This window comes from Grammomys surdaster, unplaced genomic scaffold, assembly GCF_004785775.1.
Source record: "Grammomys surdaster isolate TR1022 unplaced genomic scaffold, NIH_TR_1.0 1164, whole genome shotgun sequence".
In the NCBI taxonomy this organism is placed as follows: Eukaryota; Metazoa; Chordata; class Mammalia; order Rodentia; family Muridae; genus Grammomys; species Grammomys surdaster.
Window position 1 is genome coordinate 289,005 of NW_021605583.1, and position 18,801 is coordinate 307,805.

General features: G+C 43.2%; 1 protein-coding gene across 1 annotated transcript in view; it reads right to left on the reverse strand.

Moving 5' to 3' along the window:
- The window catches only part of Alg9 (ALG9 alpha-1,2-mannosyltransferase), a 59,585-nt gene that overhangs the window by 40,072 nt on the left and 712 nt on the right, over nt 1-18,801 (reverse strand). The window contains exons 2-8 of the mRNA XM_028783796.1: nt 18,223-18,358; nt 16,092-16,226; nt 11,822-11,892; nt 7,757-7,845; nt 6,319-6,454; nt 4,083-4,170; nt 3,828-3,933 (exon numbers count right to left, since the gene is read on the reverse strand). Coding sequence (XP_028639629.1) covers nt 3,828-3,933; nt 4,083-4,170; nt 6,319-6,454; nt 7,757-7,845; nt 11,822-11,892; nt 16,092-16,226; nt 18,223-18,358 — 761 coding nt within the window. The remainder of the gene's footprint in view (nt 1-3,827; nt 3,934-4,082; nt 4,171-6,318; nt 6,455-7,756; nt 7,846-11,821; nt 11,893-16,091; nt 16,227-18,222; nt 18,359-18,801) is intronic.

Here is an 18,801-nt window from a genome sequence, read left to right on the forward strand (position 1 = left end):
AAAAAAAAAAACAACACAAGCATACAGAAGTAGAGAGCCCTGGGCTCTTGCCCATTTCTGCTGCTTTCTTAACCATTGGCACGTTTCTCCCCATCTCAATTTCACTCTTCTCATCAGGAAATAAAGACAATGCCTACCTCATAATTTTTCTAACAAGACCACCACAATACGTATAAAATTTCTGCCAGGTAATAGCCAATTCAGTAAGCCTAAGAAATCACATTAACACCTGGTTTGGGGCGGGGGCTGGGGGAGGTCTTTCCACTGGCTTTAAAAAAAGGGACCACCTCAGGTCTGGAATATAAGCTATTTAACGCCGGAGAGATGGCTCCATAGCTAAGAGCACTTGCTGCTCTTCCAGAGGATCAGGGTTTGATCCCAGCACCTGTATCAGGATTCCAGTTCCAGGGGTCCTGCCGCCCATTTCTGGCCTCCAAAGGGATCAGACACTTACATGGTACACAGACATACATGCAAGCAAAACACCCACATACACAAACAAGGTAAAAGTAAAAAAAAAAAAAAAAAAAAAAAAGTAAATGCTATTTAAGTCAACAAATTATAGAAGACCCCTTTGATACCAGAAACAACGAAGAGGCTATTCCCATGCTTACAGGCTAACAGAGTCTCAAGTCACCTTGCTTATGGCTAAAATGCAACCTCTGCTGTAAAGGAGTTTATAACCCTTGTACTTAGGTTGGAAATGTAGTCAGTGTAGAGTATTTGTCTGGTATGTCCCAAACTGTTTCTATCCTCGGCATCTAAAACAAACAAGCAAGTCAATCCTAACATTCTACATTTCCTCCAAAGCATAGCAGACGTGAGAAGCAGCATAGCCCTGCCCCAGCTCCTCCAAGGGAGGCTCCACTCCAGATTCACACTGATCCTGACTCCACCGGAGGGACTTGTGCCTGTGACCGTCTGCCCATAGCAGACAATCAGTGGCGTGCACCATTGCATTGTATTATACAGTGTTTGCAGTCTTAAACAGCAGGATGTGTCAGACGACAGTCAAGTGTTCAAAGGTAATGTATTCAATACTTCTTTAACTGAAGACTACACATTAACCCAAAAAGGATAAGCAGGCTTGTTGTGTTCTTACATATGAAAAACACATGCAAAAAAACTATCACCATAATAAACTTTTAATTTTCAGGTAAAGTGGGTGCCTACAATAGCTAATGAGGCACTTCAAACAGGAAACTCTAGTAAAATAGTAAAAAGAATGCAAAATCGTGCCAAGCCTTCATGAAAGAGCTGGAGCTCCCAGGACAAGAGCACCCCACCTCCCTAATGACTTCACAGCAGTAAAGTGCCCACAAAAAAGCTAGTCCCCGATACTGAGCCGAAAGACAGCTAACAAGTATTTTAAAGTAATTTATATGTGCTATTCTTATTTGGTATCATGGAAAATCCCAAGTCAGCATTCTAGCCAACTAAAGCAGTTCTAAGACATAACATAACAGTAATGACAGTCCTGACTGATACTCTAGAAGTCAATTACTCATTCCTTCTTGATAACTTTTTACTATAAACCTACAATGCACAAAGAATTCCAACTTAAGGCTAGGAGAGGAGTACTCTCTCTGCAAGAGGCATGCTGAAGCAAGAACAAGTTAACACCCTTAAAGAACGGAAATCAGACTTTTAAACCAATTGTCAGCAGCAGGATTTACTGAAGGAGGCAGAAGCAGGAGGAGCGTGAGGTTGAGACCTTTGAGCTACAAAATAAGTTCCAGGATAGCCACAGCTACACAGAGAAACCCTGTCGCGAGGCAAAACAGAACTCAAATTCCAATTCTGGCCAGAATAGAATCTGTTCTTGGGCAACTTCTATCAGGGGTCCTTAAGGGCAGCTCCCTACAGTACCTAAAGTAGACAATCGCGTCTGTGGCTGGTGAGACAATCCCCACGGAGTTTTGGCCACTGCTGAAAGACTAACCAGTACTCTACATCCAAAATAACAAAATTAAATTGAGTAAAATTAAGGCAGGTTTACAAAGTGTCACAAAATCTTAGGACTCTTCTCAGTCAAACAGTGAGTGAGATGATCTGCAGACGCCAGTGTCCAGGGAAAGACTGGATTCAGCTCTACTACGTCCCCAACCAAACCTAGCACAGGGCCCTTGACCAAGCCCCTACTCAACTAGGAACATCAAATCTCTACTGTCCCTACTAGCCTTGTTATTTCTACAGCTATCTAAAGCACCACTTTCATATTTTCTCATGAAAGTTTTATAAGCAGTCAGCATACAAGGGCCCATTTATGAGAATGGAGAAGCTAGTTTTTCAAAATTAACATAAATTAACCTATTCACCTATAAAGAATAAATATATTTTCAACTGGGTACATGTAAATGGATTTTTCACCATGCAGTCTGGACTGACTAGAGTCAAATGAAATCTTATAAATAACCCAAAATAAGGAGCAATTTAAAACATGCAAACTCTCCTTAGCTAAAGGGAGACATCTAGAGGCTCCCAAAGCAAGCTACTGGTTCAACTTGCCATTACCAAAGCAAATACTGGACATAGAAGCTTAGCTGAGATACAGAGATCACACCAGCCTGATTCCTAACAAAGCCAGGACATTCAGACACAGGGAATGCTCTGGAGAGACCTAGGAGATTGAAGGAAAAGGAACCACACTAATTTCACGGGGGAAATTCACTGATAAAGTATTTACTGACTTGGCGGATCTAGAATAACCTCTTAACTCATCCGTCTGCAGCTATCATCAGCTCAGATGCCCTTAGAGGTCAAATAAAACAAGACTGGAGTGGGGTGGCTAAGGAATGGTGGGACCCAAGTACCTGGAGACTACATCCCAGAGGAACGTTTCTCTGCATCTTAAACTGGCCGATCTATGCACTCTACTCTCATTTGCTGACTTTGTAGATTTTCCAAACTTCCTTTCCTGAAGAAAAGTTAACATCAAATGTGTGCACGTAGAAAATGCATGTAGGAATATACTCCTAAAGTTAGAAATATCACACAAACGTGATGGGACTGTTTTCATTTTCTTTTTGCTATTATCCTTATTTCTTGGTAATAGAAAGTTTGGTTTTGTTGTTGTCTAAGATGGGGTCTCATTGTAGGTGGCCTTAAACCTGCTAAGCAGCCAGCCTTGGATTGCTACTCCTGCCTCCACCTCCCCAGTGCTGGGATCACAGGTGTGCACCATTGCAACCAGCTCAAAAGTGGTTTATGACTAAAAAGATGAACAGGTCTGGAAGCTCAACTCTGGAATCCTGTCATGTGGGAGGCTGAGGCAGGAGGATTGCTACAAGTTTGAAGCTAGTTTTGGGTACAAAATGGTACCATGCCATTGTCGGCACTCCTCAAAGCTCTCCAAGTCTGGATCTGAGGACAATGCTCAACAGCACAGAGTCAGTGCTGACTGCCACACCAGCCAAGGAGACACAGTGGCTTTGCTTTCACCGCTTACAGAGAGAAGCTCAAACAGCAGAAAAGGACACCGCAAAATACACCACATTTGGCCAGTGCATGCTGCTATCCCACCACACTCAGAATGTAGGAGGAAGATCAGGAGTTCAAGGCCAACCTGAGCTACAGCTGAAGCCCAGAGAGGAGGAAGGATGAGGAGAAGAGAAAGAGCAGGAGGGAGACAAGGAGGGAGAGGAGGCCAGAGAGGAGGGAGGAGAGGGAGAAGAGAAAGAGCAGGAAGGAGAGGAGCCAGAGAGGAGGGAGGGAGAAGGAAGGAAAGGAGAGTGGGTTTGATGAAATGAGGGAACTGGATTAAAATCATGAAACTCGGGTACATTAAGCTGTTTTCTACTTTTCCCTCAAGTTTCTTAAAGCCTTACCATACAGATCAGGTCCGTGAGAAGTAAAGACATTATACAAAACAATGTTGAGAGGGGCAATCACCAATTTCCCATAATAGTAGCTGTCGATGGCCACCACGGGCACCTGAAGCAGAAGGAGAAATAGCAGATGAAGTTCTCAAAACACTGGTGGAAAAACTCGAGAATAAGAAAAAAATGGCCCCCTGAGGCTTCCCTCCCCACAGCAGAAGCCGCTGCGAGCATTCAAGCAGAGCACGACAAAAGGAGACTCACCAGGAAGAGAAGCAGGGCCACCAGGGACCAGCAAAAGAAGCTCTTCCACCTGTGCTTCATGGCCAGCAAGTCAAAGGCGATGGGTAAACTGTTCAACGGAGAAACAACGTGAGGCCTTAGGCAAAGCACCAAGTACTCAGGACAAAGACACACACACACACGCACACACACACACACGCTGAGCAGAGAACAAAATGGCTGTCCCAGAGGCAGAGAAGGAAGGAAGCCGGCATGTGACAAGAAGTGTTCTCAAAATTAAGCTGGTCTTTCCTTGGGCCCACCAGAGAGATGCATGCCACAGATGGACAAGAAACACAAACACTAAACTGCTGGACAAACCTGTCACTGACCTGTATGTTTTGGACATGTAAGATAATCATTATAAATTCATGTACACTTGTTACCCTATACCTCACAAATAAACACTGACCTCTCACTTCTAAAATTAATTTTATTATATATATTTTAACTTGTGAATAATTTATTGTGTGTGGGGGGCTCTGTAGACACACACGTCATGGCATGTGTGTTGGGGGGTTCTGTATGCACATGTGTATGGAGGTCAGAGAATAACACTGAGGAATCGGTCTGCCCCTTCCATGTGTATATCAATTCCAGGGATCAAAATCTCCAATTTGCACAGCAAGTGTCTTTGCCTGCTGAGTCAACTCTCCCTCAGTTGCTCTCCACTTCATCTTCTGAGACAGGGTCAGCCACAGGTCCTGGAGCTCCTCAATTCTGCTGGGCTAGCTGGCCCATGCTCTAGACATTCATCTGTCTCCCCCAACACAAAGATTACAGGAGCACCACTCCACACCTCCCTTTCACGTGGCTGCTGGGGACTGAACTTGAGTCCTCATGCTTCCAAGCACCATTCCTCCAATCTCCAGCAATGACTTTTCCCTCATTCAGTCTCCTTTGTCTGTTGCTGTGCTGTTGCCTTATACACTATAGCAAACATTTTACCACTGAGCTACATCTGATAGGTCGGTACGTTATAAAACATGAAATACTGTATTTAAAATAACCTTAATAACAGCTAGACTATTTTTTAAGATTTTTTTAAAGATTTTTTTTATTTTATGTATATGAGTACAGTCACTGTCTTCAGACACACCAGAAGAGGGTATCTGATCCCATTACAGATGATTGTGAGCCACCATGTGGTTGCTGGGAATCAAACTCGGGACCTCTGGAAGAGCAGTCAGTGCTCTTAATCACTGAGCCATCTCTCCAGCCACAAGATGTATTTCTTAATTACCCATATAATACATATTTACATAAGTGGGTACAGGCACCTACAAAGTCCAGAAGAGGGTAGCAGATCCCCAGAACTACAGTAATAGACAGTTGTGAGCCATCCAGCATGAATGCTGGGAACCAAATCCAGGCACACTGTTAATGGCTAAGCCATTTCTCCAGTATAACCGTTAAGCCAGCACTAACCAGGAAGGAAGTAATAGAAACCGAGGAGAAGGAGGGGTGCAGGAGACACGCTGCAGTGGGTTAGAGTATGGGCTGCTCTTCAGAGGACTCACATGGAATCTCAGCTCCAGGGAATCTAATACCTTTTTCTGGCCTCCAGGAACACTGCACACATGTGTACACAGACATACATGTACTGCTTGAACACAAAAATCTTTTTTTTTTTTAAGGAAAGAGAAAGACAAAAGGAAACACTCTAGATCCTGGGTGATAAGGAAACTGCACAGCACAGAATGAAGCAGTGTGCGAAAACAGCAGCAAGCTTTAGGAAAGAGAGAGGGGGGATTCACAGGAGAGCGAGGATGACAAGAGCTTAACACAGGAGACATGACTGAAATGCACTGCATATCATATGAAAACGTCACAGTGAAACCGGTATGTATAATTCATCTATGTTAGCAAAGCATGTTAAAAAGCAAGCATAATCTTATGGGCAAATTACTCCAAATCTTAGTGTCTATTTTCTCATTTATAAAATACTAATTTTATGTATTTTCCTGCAGAGTTGTAAGATTTGTGAAGAGTTTGGTAACTTACGCTAGTAATGCGGACATTCAGCAGGAGGTCAGTAGTCATGTTCTCATTAGAATAAAACACATCAATAAACAATAATAATACTATGCTTTTGTTCTCCAGAGTCTTTCAATCAGTTTCCTTTAACTTCAGATGCTGCCTTGGCAATCTGCATCCAACATTAGGATTGGCCAGATGCCCAGCGATATACAGGAAAGGAATAACTTTGGATTCTTACCCCAGAGCTGCACTAAACGGCCACCCTAAGATAGCCCCAGCTGCTACTCCCAGTACAGCAATGGGTGTCTTGTCCATATACCATCCAGTCATAGCGATCAACGTGGTATACATGCAGAAGCTGCTAGGGAGGAATGCTGCAAGGGTAAAGAAACGGACAGAAAGAAACAAGAGTCTGAGATTAATGCTGATTTTTTAAAATTCACCTTCCCTACAAAATGCCAATAACTATGAACATGTTTTGGGAAACGTTCTATTAGAAACAAGAGGTAGGGCTGGAGACGTGGCTGCATTGCTGGAGTGCTTGCTTAAGATGCACAAAACCTTGGGTTCAATTCCGAGGACAACAAAAAACCTGGGTATGGTGGCACACACCTATGATTCCAGTCCTTAGAAGGTAGAAACAAGATCAGAAGTTCAAGGGCATCCTTGGCAGCACAGCACGTCTGAGGCTACACCAGACCGTGTGTAGAAAGAAATATACAGAAAAAGAAAGGGAGAGGAAGGAAAGAAATGGGCAGTCAGGAGACGGTGATTTTTATTTTCTCACACCTGTTTTGAAGTACACAAAGCCGTACGGTTCCACAACACCACCATGCCATTCCTTTTCTGGCCTGCACCTAAACATAAAGCTTACAAAAATCCAGTTTCCCCAGAAACCTCAGACTTATTTCCATGCAGGGAACATGATTCCAAAGACTTAGTACCTTTGAGGATGATATACTGGTTCTGCTGTGCTCTAAGACACCCTGGTTGACACCTGTACCCTCCCGGGATTCTAGGAAGCCCTCTCAAGGCTCTGAGCCACATTCTGACCTCAGCATAGCACCTTAACTATTCCTATTCACCATAACCTTGTCACGGTGTGCTATAGTCTGAACACACTCAAGGCCTTTGCAACAACAGCAAAGTATTCCTAACAACGCTTACATAACAATGTGGCTACTGATGCTTCCTAAGGACCATCCCTGGGGCAGAAAACCCAGGTGAGTCTAACAGGAGCTCCAATGCACAGGCAGTGAGACTTAAGACACTCAGCAAGGGTCTGCTCCAAGGACTCTAGTTTTAACAAAGCCTCTAGTTTTAACAAAGCCTCTAGTTTTAACAAAGCCTCTGTATTCATAAGTGCCTCAACTGACACTGTAAAACTAAAGATACTCACAGGAAGTCCCTACACATGCAAATCTATTTCTGGATTAGCAAAGTAAATAAAATGTAAAACACGTGAGATGCAACTTTCACAGAAAGATGACAAACAATGATGCCAAGTCCAGCTGCCAACGCCGAGTACAAAAGAACAGAAGTGTCTGAGGTCTCCGCTAATCTTGATAAAACAGTGACTTGCCCAGTATTCAGGTTATAAAAGCAAGTGCTTCCTTTCATCAATGCAACTGTACAGGAAGGTAAACCTGCTACCTCTCAGCTGTCCATTTACTTACCAGAGGATGAGCAGAACATGCCCGTGCTGAGCACCAGGAAGGCCAGCATCATTCGACTCACATGCAGCCCGAACTTCTTGCACACAGCCCTTGAGGCAAGAAAAAGACCATTAATAGTGTGGATACTAAGAGACAGACATTGCAAAACAAAGAAGAAATGGAGGCCTGTATGGGAAATAACACTAAAGAGCTAATGTAAAATATAGAACTGTCTAGACTCGTTAGGAATTTCATGTGTACAAGAAACGCAAACCTCTTATGCCTGACACCGAAAAGCTCCTTACTTAAGAGGAAATGGCCTTAAAACTCACTAGGAATTTCATGTGTATAAGAAACAGCTTCTTACTCTTGGCACAGAAGAAAAGCTTCTTCAAGAAAAGTTCCATATTTAAAACTATGTCTACTATTAATAGAGAAGCAGCATGATATAGAGAGAAATACCAGACCTTGGATTCAGGCAGTTCAAATTCTGGCTCTGTCATTTACCAGCAGTGTCTAGATACATAATCCGCAATCTGTAAGATGAGGCTAGCGACCACACCTACATAAAGTTTCTGTGAGAATTAATACCTGAAAAAGCACTTAGTAAAGAGCCTAGCACAAAGATGTTCTGGGCACAGATGACACAAAAGCAGAGAGGGAAGCCAGGTTGCTGGCGGAACAACGTCTCTAACCCAGCACCTGGGAGGCAGAGGCAGGCAGGTCTCTGAGTTTGCAGCCAGCCTGGTCTACAGGGAGAATTCCAGGGCACCCAGGGCCACACAGAAATCTTGTCTGGAAAAACAAAATCAAAACAAAACAAAAGGAGACAGGAAGAGTACGAGGAGTTAAAGGCTTAAGCGGTGATGGGGGGAAGAGGAAGATGGAGGAGTTAAAGGCTTAAGCGGTGATGGGGGGAAGAGGAAGATAGGGGAGATGAAGAGGAAGAGGGGCAGGATAATAAAAACTAGAAATGTGTGCTGACCCTGTGGGAACTTACTGCTGTGCAGGGTAATCAAAATACGTCACTCTTTAAAAATAAGGTTTCAACACAGGTATCTTGCATGAGCAGGCAATGTTGTTCCCAGAAAACATAGATTATTACAGGAAAATATCAACACTAGGCATGATATACTTCCCTATGAGGAATTCTATGAGGATTTCTATGAGGAATTCTATGAGGATTTCTATGAGGAATTCTATGAGGATTCTCAGGGAGGTCACAGGTCCCCAAAACAATCCATGCTATTTCCAACGATCATGTTCCCATCACAACTAGATAACACCCTATGTGCTGAAGGCACTTTGTTTGCAGGACTGAAATCAAGCTGGCACTAACCTGGAAACTGCCTCTACTGGCTAACATTCCTAGTGCTGGAAAGTGCTCTAGAGACATCTGAAGGAGAAAGTCATCAATGGTCTCCTCCAGCAGTGGACCCTGTACACTGAAGTACAAACATGCCAGACAAGATGTACCCACAGGGACAAGAGGGGCATAATTGTTGGGGGGTAACCAAGCACTTTCTGACTAGATCTGAGTCCTCCTTTGGAGGAGGAATTCACACCCGATACTGTAACTGGCCAAAAGCCCACTGCTAGAAAGATCACAGGCTTTAGTGGAGAGTCTTCCAGTGTGGTTTTGCTAAACAGACATGTCAAGTGCCTTCTGGAGCTGGAGAGACGATCCAGTGGTAAGCAGCACTAGCTGCTCTTCCAGAAGACCAAATTTCAATTCCCAACATCCACATGGTGGCTCACAGCCATCTGTAACTCCAGTTTCTGGGGAATCTGGCACTTGTTTGGCCTCTCAGGACACTAGGCACATGCAAAGCACAGAGACTTACATGAAATTGAAATTCCTATACACATTAATTTTAAGAAACCTTCTAAGTATTTCTGTTTACATCCATAGATGAGTGCCGTACTCAACCTTGGACAGAAAGGCAACTATTTATAATGGTCAACAGTTAATGCAGAGACTTGTCACTGGCCCAAGTGACAAGAATGAGTAGGAAGTGCTCATCAGTAAAAGGGACATGGATACCAAACCACCACCAAGGTCCAGGGGACATTACTGAAGAGGGAACGGAAAGAACGTAAGAGCCAGAGGATGGGGAGGAGTGCTATGCAGTGTTCACTTGTGGACAGGACATGGCCACAGCACTAAGCCACTAAGCCACGAAGCCACAAAGCCACTCTCCAGCCCCCACTCAGTGCTATGAAGCCATTCTGTTCCTGCTGCTGTTGATGGCTTCTGTCTCCGAGTCTTCCAGCTCTTGGGAAGTCCTGTCAGTCGCACTGTCCTTAGAGGTACTCCATTAGCTCTTGATCAGTTTTAAGATGGATTCTCTATTGTTGGTATCTTATACACTTTTCTTTTTATATTTCCAGGTTACAAAGCAAGGTTTACTCAGTTTATGGATTCAATTTTCAGTGCCTCTGGAAAGCTGTGAGCTGTTTTTCCCTGAATCTTGCTTTTTCTCATTCCCTAGATCAGATCATATGTAGATACCCTCCACATCTTACTTCCTGTATATTTCTTTCTCTATACGTCATTCCTAGAAACTTCTTCAAATTAATCTTTCACTTTACTATTCTATTTACTAGCAGTTTTAATCTGTTGAGGCTATCTACTGAATTCTAAATATCAATATTACATGGATTTCATGGATGCTGCATATGCACATATGTATGTATGTTATATGAATATAAACATAAAGCCGACATAAGACAACTGCGTTTTCATCTCTCTCGGGTCTCCCTCCATTTTCCTCACTGGCCTGGTCATTTCTGGAGGCTCTTGCTGTTCATTGTGGTTTCAGTTTCCTCTTCCATGTCTCTACACACAGTAAATATTATCTTCACTTTATTAACTGCTAATAAGTGACGGTTCACAGGCCAGCTTTTAGACGACTGCTGTTTCTGCCGGCTCTTCCGTATCCTGTCTCTTTTTATGGTTCCCCTGATCTGTGAGGAGCTTCCATCATGGCTTCTTTGTTCTGTATCCCATGCCGCACTGGGAACTGAGCCCGAGCCCCGCACACACAGAGCCAGTGCTCTACCACAGACAGAGTCATTCGTCCAGCCGTTCCCATACTTCCTTGCTCAGTACAACTTCATTCCTAATGATGACAATTCTCTAGAGAATCTTTACATGCTGTACGGGGCCTCTAGCACCCAAGACAATCTACCCACAAAGCCTCATTGTGGACTTAGCAGATGACATGGGTGATTTGAGTTAAGGCCAAAATCCACATGAAAACTAATTCAAGACTGCAATTCCCAGCGGGAGTACTGGTTTTGTTTTTACTTCTGTTCTTCCCAGAGTCAAAGCCATAAATTAATTTTAACCTGACACAGCCAGCTATACGAAGAATTTTTATAATGGTCCTTAAGTCTGAGTATCTTTTTAATTTTCTGATTTTTAAATTTTTTTTAATTCATTTTTATTTCCTGTATAATTGCACGTGTCTGTGTGAGGGTGTCAGATCCTCTGGAACTAGAATTACAGACCGTTGTTAACTGCCACGTGAGTGCAGGGAAATGAACCCTGGTCCTCTCGAAGAGCAGCTAGCACGCTTTACTGCACAGCCGTCTCCCCAGCCCCAAGTCTGAGGACCTTTTAATACATTAAGGCACTATTAAATTTAAATGGTTTTCAGGTGTTATGCTTTTTAAACGGCAGCTACTTTACTCTAGACTGCTTAAATGCATACGGATTCATTAATAGTCAGTCGATTACGAGCTACTTGATGTGCGGCCACGTGCTGCGTGCAGACGAGAGGAGAATCCTCCTAACGACAGTCTTTGTACGCTCAGCTCCAGGGAAGAAGGAACCAACCCGCCACAGAGATCAAGAACAAGGTTCCACTACTCCTTCAAGGACCAGTGTGCATGTACTGCAAACTAAAACCAGTGTATGCCAAGGGGAGCAGAAGCTAGAACTCCTCCTCAATTATGTTTCAGATGAGAAGGTGCCCTTCAGCCAGAACAGCAGGAGGAGGAGGGAGAGCTGTCCGAGCTGCCCAGCATCTGTGCTACAGGGGCCCCGCCCAGCACTTTTGGATGCAGAGTTTCCATACTTACTTATAAAAGTAAAGTTCACAAACACAGCTCACAAAAGCCAGGAGACATCTCAAAAAGTAGAATACAAGAATCTGAAAGAAACCCAGAATAAAAAAACGGAGGTCAGCGTCAGCAACAGGAACTGACAAGCTTGTGAGGATGAAAAGGTCTCCGCTGTCGTCAGTAAACTGTGCTAGGAACTGGTACACTCCTCTTCAAGAGCCTAGTTTACTGAGAACCACATGGATGTTCAAATCCCCAGGCTCAGTGTACCTACTTCTTTTACTGTAGGAGGGGTGTGAGCCTCCATTCATAAGAACACCAACTGTATCACAATTAATTTAGTAAAAAGTACAAAATACCCAATTATAAGTAAAGTATACAACTAATCATGCAACATCTAACTTAGAGTACTGAGCACGCGTGACCACTCGGTTGCAAGGATGGAGAAGCCGACCAGTGCTGCTCCTTGCTGCTCACTCAGTGAGTGCTCTCATTCTCCTCCCTCTAAGGTGGGGTCTCACGCTGCACCTAGGCTAGACTGACACTCACGATGGGTTCCAGGATGACATCAAACCTATAGTAATCCCCTCACCTCAGCCTCCCAAGTGCCAGGACTGTACTTATAAGCTACCTCATCTGGCTACAAAAGCATGTGTTGAAGAGCCATAAAATTTTAAATACTGATTATTTACAAAAGACATCCCATTACAGCTTTGGAAACTGCATGCATATGAAAGGCTGGGATTGAGGTGCTTAACTCCTGTCTCCTACATGTCTGCAATACTGGTTAACAAGTTCTATGATTAGTGGCATTAGATTAATAAAAATAACAGTAAGAGTTGACTAACTTTTAAGACTTATTTTTATTTTATGAGTGTTTTGCCTGATTGTATATCTGTGCACCACTTTCATGCAGTGCCCAAGAAGGCCAGAAAGGGGCATCAGATCCCCTGGAACTCCAGTTAGCAATGGTTGTGAACCATGCTTAGAAGTGAACTCACATCCTCTGGAAGAGCATCCAGTGCTCGGGAACCCACTGAACCACTCTTCCAGTCCCTTGATTAGTTTTCATGTTACAGAGTACTGTACGCCAGGTGCACTGAATCCCTACAGCATAGCTCCGCTTCCATACACATGGGATAAGTGTAAGAAGCCAACACGGCTACAAAGTGAGAGCCCATCTCAAAGAAAAAGAAAATCTAACTTAAAAACAAGCAAAGGTCAGAGACACAAACTGGAAACTATGCACATTGTGCCTTTGTCTTCTTGTAAGAATCTGTCAATTATCTTACCCAAAATAAGAGTATACTGCACTAAAAAATAACATTAAAAACAAGCGAAGGATGTGAAAGGTTAACTCACAGACAGGGATATCTGAATGACAAATACATAAAAATATCCTACCTGCTAATTGCCAGGGAGCCCATTCACAGTGGGAAGCGGCTCAGGTACATGAGAAAGCCAGAGGCTACAAACAGGAAGGCTACACTTCAGGGCTGCAAGGCCAAGAGTCAGGGCCTGGGTGTGAGGCCTGCATATGGCAGAGGAATTCACACACAGATCCAGAGCAAAGAATACTCACAGGGAGTAGTAGAGGAAAAGGCAGCCAGGAGTAGAGTGCTAACACGACACACTGCCTTTCACCCACTCCCCACTCTATCCTCAGCATTAAGAAGCAGGGTTAGGACCACAGCAGTGGTTCTCAACCTCCCCAGCACTGCGACCCTTTACATGGTTCCTTATGTTGTAGTGACCCCAAATCATAAAATTATTTTCATTGCCACTTCATAACTATATCTTTGCTACTGTTGTGAATCATAATGTAAATCCCTAATATGCAGGATATCTGATATGCAACCCCAAAGGTGTTGAGACACAAAGGCTGAGGCCATTGCTCTACAAGCTATAATCTCTTTACAAGTGGGTCCCTATGGACTCAGGCTGGCAGGGCTAACAGGGAGACGGGATTGAAGGAGGAACAAAAGGGAAATTTTCCTCCCCATTTTCATGTATCCTGGTTAGTTTTTATTACCAACGTGACATGACCTAGCATCACCTGGGAAGAGAACCTCCCCTGAAGAACTTCCTTAATCAAATGACTTTGAGGTCACATCTATGAGAGACTGTTCAACTAATGATTGATGTAGGAGAGTCCAGCCCACTATGGGCAGCACTATCCCTTAGCAAATAGACCTGGACTGTACAGAAAGCTAGCTAGAAAGGTGTGGTGCCACACACTTTAATACCAGCACTGGGGAGGCAGAAACAGAGATCTTTGTGACTTTGAGGCAAGCCTTGTCTATAAAAATAAGAAAGCCAGCTGATCAGAAGCCAGGAAACACACCAGCAAGCAGCATTTCTCCATGGTTTCTATTTTACCCTGAGTGGGTTTCTGAGCTGACTTCCCTTAATGATGGATTGTGACCTGGAGGTATAAGCCAAATAACCTCTTCCCTCCAAGTTGCTTTTATTCAGAATATACAAAGCCACAGGATGAAACTGGAACATACGCTATTCATGTCACATACATCAGGTGACAGTGACAGAAGAGGACTCTGGGAACAACAAGTTCAATGTGATATGGACATTCAACTAGAAATAAAAACTGTAAGTGCTTCAAGTTGCTGGCTCTCTATTGAGTCCTCCATCTTATTTTTCCTTTAACAAGTTCATAAGCAATAACAAAACCTAAAAAGTCAGAAACATGATACTTGGTGGAGAGGGAGAAACAGTGTCCTGCCACTTTCTATGTGTTACGCCTCTCTGATCATTGTGAAAAAGTGCAACTGTAAACATATCTCCCTTCCAAAAACTTGTCAATGGGTAGGGGGAGACATGAACAAAAAATTAACAGCATTAAATCCCATTGGGTCATGCACAAATCTGGACTCCTCCTACTTCCCAGTCTCATTCAATCCACCCCACACTCTCTCCATAATCAAACTAATTTATATGAGAAATAAGGCTGGCTTTTTTCTCATCCTTAGACCTTCAATTTACAAGACAGTTCCTAGGGCCAGAGACATGGCTCAGTGATTAAGAATTTGTGATACTACTCCAGAGGACTAGAGTTCAATTCCCAGCTCCCATATCAGTCAGCTGAGCAACCTGTAATTACAACTTCAAGAATTCTGACATCTCTGGACTCCACAGGCAGGAGGCATGCATGCACATGTGCACACAAACACACACATACACGATTAACAGTTAAAAACCTTCCAGATTTGGGGATAGGGACATGGCTCCACAACTAAAAGCACATGCCATCCACACAAGAAGACATGCATTCAGGCACGGTGTCCCTGTGAAAGTCAGGTGTGGTTGGCCATGTGCTTTTTTAACCTCAGCATCAGGAAGCAGAGACAGGCAGAGACAGGCAGTTCTCAGGACCATCTCCTAGGTAAAATGGAGTTTCCAGTTTAGTGAGAGACCCTGTGTCAAAGAAATAAGGTAGAGAGCAAAAGAGTAAGATACCTGGTATCTCCTCTGCTTCTGCACTTATACACAGACACATGCTCACAAAGGCCCACAAACCTGTGCGTGCACACACACACATACAACACATACATGCATAACACACATATAACATACACGTATAACACACATGTATAACACATACACGTATAAAACACACATATAACACATACATGTATAAAACACATCTATGTGTAACATATATCACATACATGTATAAAACACACACATGTACAACACATACACACAAACCAACCACACACACATATATACCCCTCTTCCCAAATTTGGCAAAAGGCATAAACCTAAATCAAGTAACTTAGTGAATTCCAAACAAGACAAACTTAAAAAAAAACCTCATACCAAGCACAGACTGTCAAAAACTTTAACCCCGAGTGGGGTCTTGAGCACTCTACTTAATTAAACCCTCTTAAAATGCCCCCCCACCGCGCCTTGTACTTTTCTCCTACTCTTCCCCAAAGAACTGTAAGGCATGAAGGCAGACTAGACTTGGTCACTGTCCCATCACGTAACACAATGTACATTAAGTAAGAGCTGCTCTACTGGCACAGGTGGAATGACAATTGACAAACAGTCCTTTCAAAGAGGAGGCACAGACACAGTAACCTGGGAAACGAGGGGAAAGCACTTCAGTCTGCAGAACATGGCAAGATTCCTCTCAAAGAAGAAAAATGAAAAGAGAAAAGAAAGAAATCAGCCTCTTGGCCATCAGTAGATTTTGTTCCCTTTTCAAAACTGGCCCCAGACTTACCTCTTGGTGGATGTGAGTGCTACCAGATCAGCCAGCCCTTACCTTGTTAGTCTGCAGAATCCGTGCATGAAATGCAGCTGGCCAGGCATGCAGCAACAGGTAAGCGTACGAGCGGATGGCATACACGGGGGAGTACTCCCACGTCTGAAACCCCTTCCCGTAGATGAGGTAGTGTGTCTGAAAGTAGAAACAGATGTGCTACATTCGCAAAGCCCCTCCGGAGGGCTTACAGGTGACGAGCCTGTGTTGAAACCGTTGAGGATTAACATCTGTAGCTAATGGATAAGAAAAGAAACACATGACCTCGTATTTTTAAATTAAGAAGCTAAAATTTTACTGGTTTTCTTAAGATAATGTTTAATCAAAACAGAAAAACTGTAACTCTTTTATTTTCCTTTAGTTACACACACACACACACACACGAAGCATCTTCTGTTTTTTTGATACAAATTGTGATCTGATAACTTTCAAACTTTCTGTAATAGGAAGTCAGTTTAAAAAAACCATAAACAAACAAAAAACCCTCAAGAAAGAACACTCCAAGTGGGACTGTGAGCAACACTGTCAACCTAGTGAAGGCTGCTCTGGCTGTAATGAAACACCGTGACCCAAAGCAGCTTGAGAGGAAAGGGCTCATTTCTTCTTTATATTTGGATCATATGCTTCCTCTCTCCTACACCTCTAGATCCTCTCCCTATGCCTACTCATCCAACTTTTAAATTCTTTCTCAAAAAAGAAACAAAGACTCAATACAACAACAAAACCAAGATAACAAGATTAAATCACATCCAAAAAGGGAAAGAACCAAACACCAAACTGTAACCAAATAAAAGCACAGAAAACAAAACTGTGGAGTCTGTTATATGTTGGTCAGCTTCTCCTGAGCTTGAGGCCTGTCTTGGAGTGGTTGTATACCCAGAGCCACTTTATTGGACAAAATTGACATTCCCTCTCTCAGTAGGGATAAATGATAGTAAACCTTTACCCTAGTGGCTAGGTTTTCATTCATTCATTTTTTTAAAAAATACATGAAGATAAGAAGATGTAATAAGATAAAAACTACCACATCGAAGTTGGACAAGAGAAACCAATAGAAGGAAATTCAGTTCAGTGTGACAGCTAACCATCAAAAGCAGTGAAGACAGGAACTCAAGCAGGGCAGGAACCTGGAGGTAGGAGCTGAGGCAGAGGCTATGGAGGGGCGCTGTTTACTGCCTTGCTCCCCACAGCTTGCTCAGCCTGCTTTCTTATAGAACCCAGAACTACCAGCCCAGGGATGGCTCCACCCACAGTGGGCTGGACCCTCCCCCATCAATCACTAATTAAGAACATGCCCTACATGCTTGCCCTACAGTTGGGTCTTAAGGAGGCATTTTCTCAATTGAGGCTCCCTCCTTTTCTAATGACTCTGCCTGTGTCAAGCTGACATAAAACTAGCCAGTACAACTATTTCGGCAAACATAAGAAGAAATAAAGTTAAAAAGTTGGAAGAATGTAGCTTCTATCTAGGAAATGGGATCTGGACATGAGGAAAGTGCATGACTTTATCTTCCTCAAGTTTTGGAATAATCGTTAGCTTTAAAACCTACATCCACAAGTGTAACTCAGACTTACAAAACCATTTAAAGGATAACTGTAAGTATCACCTTTGAGTATGCCAGCTAAAGGTCACAGACTTCAATAGTAATTAAATCAACAACGTGGGCTTTCTTTTAAGATCTATTCTATTTATGTGTGGATATCTGTATGATTTATTTTGAGACAAGGTCTCTCTATGTAACCCAGGCTGGCCTAGAACTCAGAAGAGCCGCCTGCCTCTGTCTCCTGAGTGCTGTGTTTAAAGGCAAGCGCCACCACACTGGGCTGTCATATTTTGTTTTGGAGCTGGAGTCGCCTACACTTGAGCTGCTGAGATGTGAACTATAATCCTCCTCACAACCACAAATCAACAGTTTTTAGGATATAAAAATGAAAATTTATTTTCATATTTTCCACACTTACATTCTACATGTTTAATTTGTCCTAGGTACCAAATCAAGATCAAAAGCCAAAATCCCAGAACTAGGGGTTAGGGATATAACCCAGTGGTAAATCATATGCTTCTAACGCCCAAAACCATGGGTTAGATCCCAAGGATGGCAAAAACTAAAGCCCAGCTAAGGCGATCACCTACTGGCTCCCAGTAGTTGAACGTTTCATCACAGTCCGAGATGTTGCTCAGAAGGGCGGCGCACAACCTCGCTGAGAGCAGACACTTGAAAGCGGTGGATCCTTCAGGGGCCCAGACTTGCCCTGCTTTATTTCCAGATCTGCCCAGAAGGAAAAAGCAAAATCATTAGTGTTATCAGGAAGGCCCTGCTAAGCAAGACTAAAACCAGACAGAAAAGACAGGAATGGCAAAAGCCGGTACCGCAATAAAGCCATTCACCTAAAAGAACTAGGGCTTTGTTATCTTTGAGAAAGAATAAGGAATTGTGTTTTCAATCACACCATCTACTTCCTGCTTCTAAGGTACACACTAATTCGCACACCTTGGTCTGTTTCATCTCAAGCCAACTAATCTCTTACATGAAGACCACAATGCTCTCACTCTCCATTCCCTCCTTAAAGTCATTCCTTGTCACGGCTTTACCTATTCCCTCCTCCTTCAAATGAATGAGGCTTAATATAAGGTACAGGTGCAGACCTCCCCAGTTCCCATATGCTGACAGCCCCTTTAACGCAGACCTAACAACCTACAGGCTACCGGCTT